Here is a 4,936-nt window from a genome sequence, read left to right as displayed (position 1 = left end):
TGCTATAATGTCAGTAAGAGTTATGCTAGTAGTTAAATTAACAAATATCTAGCTATATCATTAGCAAAAAGAAACCATCATCATATAACCTAAAATTAAACATGTTAATTTAATATTAACTTGTCTGGGGAAGTCACCATAGTCAGGATGTTTAAGGTCAATAAACTGTGCTCACTAGTGCACAGCTAGGGAGCCAGTGGCGGCCTCGTGGACCGGAAGTTGTGCTGCCAGTTCTAAGGGAGGTGACCTGAATCCCCCAGCTGTTACGCAGGAAGAAAATGGACCATCTCCTCCTGTGTGATTTACAGCCTCTGCGAAGCTGCTGAGGGGTCAAGTGTGAATTGCTTCTTATACTCAACAGCTCTGAGCAGTGGGATTTACTGCCTTTCACGGGTGTTTTTGTTGTTGGTGGTGGTTTGTTTTGTGTTGGATTTGTTGGGGTTTTTTCTGAGTGTTCATTTTACCAATTCTTCTCAAAAACTTCTAAAAACATATCACCTATTACTCAAATATAAGGTTTGTTGTTTTTGTAAGCAGGAGCGGCATCCACTTCCTAAACCACATGCCTCTGGAAACTCTATGAATTTTGCTAAATGACCATAGTTATAGAAAAGGCTTTTGTTCATAGGGTCGCCATGAGTTGTGCTCAGCTCAACAGCAATCAATGACGTAAGACTTTTTTACAACTGTGATATTTGCCTCTTAAATTGAAAGGACTAACTATGCCCAAACCCAGGAAGGAACATTTCCCATCTTTTCACAAATATTTCCAGGGTAAACATCAGTTCAGTCCTCTAACGATACCTTTTGCTCCACTTTCAAAAACTGAGCGAGTTCTTCCACTGTTAGGTGATCTTTCTTGTCACTGTAGCTCAGGAGCAACAAATACAGATCTCGTCTCAATGACATCATTTTGTAAAAAACACAAAACTCCTCAAATGTCAAAGTTCCTTGATTCTCATCAGTATCGGCTTCCTAAGAGGGGCACAGAGAAAGCAAGACAGAGTGTGACATAGGAGATTCAGTGCTGGGAAATGCATCCACATCTTGTTTATCAACCATCTGATTATCCAACATGGCATCCTGACACATTCTTCTGACACTCACACAGAACGCTGTAAAAACTGGCTCTCTATTACAGTGCAAACGAAATTTCAGGAAACTGGCAAGAATAAACAACACAGGCCACTTTCTCAGACTACGGTAAATGTAAGTCAGCAAATCAAGCTGAAATTTGGAAATAATGTATTTTTAAGTATAAAATTCAACAGATGACCGTTTTGTCATTTAAAATCCAGCTTTGAAAAATCAAAGGACTAGTTTTCTGGTTTGGTTGGTTTTATTTTTTCTAAACATGGGTTAGTTATGAACAAACTCTTTACCAATATTTGGGTCATACGCATTTTCCTTCTGATAGCGACTGCTGTCGTCATCTGTCATTTTAAAGGTAGACACACATGAGTTCACAGAGCATGAACATTTTGGTGTATGAGGCTGCTGGCTGGATGCGCTTTGTAGTTTAAAAAAATGCATTCGATGGCCACACTGTGCAATGGCATTGTTTTCAAGTATCTAAAGCTCAATCAAAATAAAACAGTTCTCAAAACTTTCTTAGATATGCTTAACCAACTCAAAAGAATGCAACTTTAAGGTCTAAGCAACAGCATCTAAAGAGTTCAAAAGAGGCTATTTATACTTCAAAAGACTATTTTGTTAAAAAAATTGTACAAAAAGAAAAGAGAAAAAAAAACATTCTAGGAAGGCTCCAATGCCTACAAGCAATACAGTAGAGAGGAGAATGCCCCTGAAAAAGAAACAGAGCCTTGGTCTTCTCACTCCCACTGTGATCGTTTACAGAGCCGAGTAGCTCCAAGGCCCACAGAACAAAAGTTCATACAAAAGGCATTCTAACTTACACAGTGACTTCTGGCTTGATGAGTTTTTTAAATCAAAGGTCACAAAGCAACCTCTTAATGCTGTCTTCAAACCTCTCTAAAAGCATTTGCTTTACAACTTCAAGATATTGAACATTAATATTTCCTTGTTTACCCTCAAGGACGTGGATACGTTAGAGATAAATAGATATCTGGAGTGGAAAAATAGAACTGGAAGTAAGAATAATCTAGTACTTTGCTTCCAAAAAGTACTTGAGTTTCGAGAAGGAATTTTTTATTTATTTTTTTTCCCCCCCAGAGACCTGGCTTTTCTCTTCAGCTTGACTTCTTTTATGAAAGAAACTATGTCTCTAGCACTGTCAACATCTCCTATGGCTCACGACAGGGTTATGTGTTCAGAGCAGAGGGGGTGTCATTCTGTGACGACTCATTTCCCCACCAAAGTCTCTCACACCATTTCTGGGGTTCCACATATATGATAGGGAGTTCTCATGGTCTAGAGGTAAGAAAGTGCTCTGCGGTCCCAAAGGCATGCGATTTAAATCCACCAGCTGCTCCAGAAAGACGGGCAATCTCCTCCTGTGCAATTAACTGCCTCCCAAGGCCCACTGCAGGGTGAGTGAGGGGCTGGTTCTGACTTGATGGCACAAAACAACAACTACAGTGTTGTTCGATTCCTTTCTCTCTCTAGCTCCCTGCCCCCGCCCCCATGCAATTGGATCAAGTTCTTTACAATGTAAGCCATCTCCAGCTAAGAATATGTATCACTGGACAAGACCATTTTAAAGGGTCACAGAACTGAACAAGATTCAAACTCCCATTCATTGTCACAATTCATGCTCCAGGCAGCTTCTGCTTTCACCTCTACCAACAAGAGGTTAAAAAAGAATCAGAACATGAAACAATGAGTGCAACGAAATTACCATCATTTCTGCTTCTTTTTAAAGGTACAATAGAACACTGGCCTTGTAATCTAGACTAGAACCTCACTGCAGGGCATGAAGTATGGTACATATCACTACCTACAAGTATGTAAATTATCAGTCTATTAATCCTGAATAATCTAGCAGTGTTTTTCCCCAGACTTAAACTCTGAAGTTTACTTCTGTACCTTAATTTGGGAACTAAATATCAGCTAGACAGCCCAGAGTAAGGATGGACACAGCACATTTGGACTCAGTTATTTACCAATAGAGGAAAAAGTAGCTCATGAACATTATAGTTTATTATAATTTCTGAAGAACTTCCTAAATGGTAGCTGCACAGATTCTAAACCTTCGACAGACTCCTCTGAAATGAACAGAGGACTCCTGCAGGCTTTGGCAGCACTACCCTTTTTCGTATTACTGAGTCTTTATTCTGATCTTCTGGAGGGTAGACATGATATGATCATCTTCTGTAACTGAACTGTAAAAGCGTCAGGTGAAGTGTTTACAACAACTCTCTGAAAACATAAACCACCAACACAGGCATTTGTGGACGTGAGATTGTGAACGCATGATAATTTTATGAAGTTTTTTTCCTTACTGAAGCAAATGCCACTGTTAACAATAAAAAGAAAACTGTGAATAAATAAATAAACAAACAAAACAGCAAGATCAAGCAATACCAGTTTTTGACAAAACGCAATTGGGGTTGTTTTACTATAGCAAAGTGCATCGACAGCCTCCCACATGTATATGGCCGTAGCGATTGTGAAAATGGTACCTGGAACATTTGTCTGACTTTTCTCCGAGGCAGGTTGACGTTGAGTTTATGCATCAGTTGGTGTATCTCTTCAATATTCAGTAAGCCGTCACCATTCTTGTCAGCTTCCTCAAAAGTCTGCTTCACCCACGTGCAAAAGAGTCAAGGAAAACACCTGCATTTTCACCAAAATAACAACTACTTCCTCATGGAATTTTCTCCAGGGTATTTGTCAGCAATGCTCAAACTCCAGAAGAAAGCTTCTGAGGGGAGCTTGCAACCCACCGACTCTGGTAAGCTATTAATACTGACAGCAAAGAGAAACAAAGAGTGGAGTTCACATACAAGGGCTTCCGTGCACTGAATTAAGAGTCAAACCAGACCACATAAAGAGGAATGTGACTCCAAACATACCGTTGATCTTATCCAATGACTAAATAGTTAATCTACTATTTTTAAGAAAATACCATCTATTTCAGCAAAGGGGAAATCTGACATACTGGTTCTAACTCTGTTACCCTGTAAGAGGGTTCTACCTCGCCTTATCTCACCTCTCCATTAACCAATTCTTCACAATTGTTTCATGTGACTATACAGCATCATATTTTACTTCTCCATTTCCAGTTTTTCTCCCTTGTGCTACTGTAACAGGCATGCAAACACTGTATCCCTGTTACCCTTGTCTGTGTGGTTGTGGCATTCTCTGCAGCATATGAGGCATGTGGATAGTATGTATCAAGAACTTCCAAGTACTCTAACTCCCAAATGCTTTCTGTTACTGAATGGCTTTATGAAGTGCTGAAACTTAAAAACCCAATCAACTTTACCAAATTCAGATCCCATCTTCTCCTCTGTCATTTCCCCTCACATCTAAAGAGTAGTAACTACTCTGTTCCACTCTCTTTTCTCATTCCCACTTCCAAATCAAGACAAATGTTACTCCTACAAAGATCCACAAAGACCATCTGGTTCAATCTCTTCCTATAAGACTAGGATGTGGAACTAGGAAAGGAGGAGACATTTGCTAAAAATGTTCCCAAACTAGGGTTTCTGCAGCGTGGTATAGCACTTGTTCCCTCTACCATGGTCTTTCTCTCTAAAACATTCCTCCTATTCCTACTCGCCCTAATGGTCCTGACCATTATTCATCTGAACCTTTAAATCTTGTGCCATAACAAGAAGTTCAGGTCTGATATGAGAGATGTTACCCTGACACAGTATGATACAGGTTTAAGACTATTGACAAGACAATATCACGCTATAGTGAGAGAAGACATTCACCCTGAAACCCACAGCGTCCCTTTTCAGCAGGAAGTAGCTAAGAGAATACGCCATCCCCTTTTCCTTATGAATCA

The 4,936-nt window shown here is 39.8% G+C and overlaps 1 protein-coding gene across 1 annotated transcript in view; it reads right to left on the bottom strand.

Moving 5' to 3' along the window:
- PLCH1 (phospholipase C, eta 1) overlaps nucleotides 1-4,936 on the bottom strand; it is a 133,887-nt gene that overhangs the window by 113,017 nt on the left and 15,934 nt on the right. Inside the window, exons 3-4 of the mRNA XM_006897785.1 lie at nucleotides 3,603-3,732; nucleotides 805-975 (exon numbers count right to left, since the gene is read on the bottom strand). Of these exons, the coding sequence (XP_006897847.1) occupies nucleotides 805-975; nucleotides 3,603-3,732 (301 nt within the window). The remainder of the gene's footprint in view (nucleotides 1-804; nucleotides 976-3,602; nucleotides 3,733-4,936) is intronic.

Source organism: Elephantulus edwardii, unplaced genomic scaffold, assembly GCF_000299155.1.
Source record: "Elephantulus edwardii isolate Elephantulus edwardi_28Jun2011 unplaced genomic scaffold, EleEdw1.0 scaffold00215, whole genome shotgun sequence".
In the NCBI taxonomy this organism is placed as follows: domain Eukaryota; kingdom Metazoa; phylum Chordata; class Mammalia; order Macroscelidea; family Macroscelididae; genus Elephantulus; species Elephantulus edwardii.
This window is presented reverse-complemented; position numbering and strand designations above follow the sequence as displayed.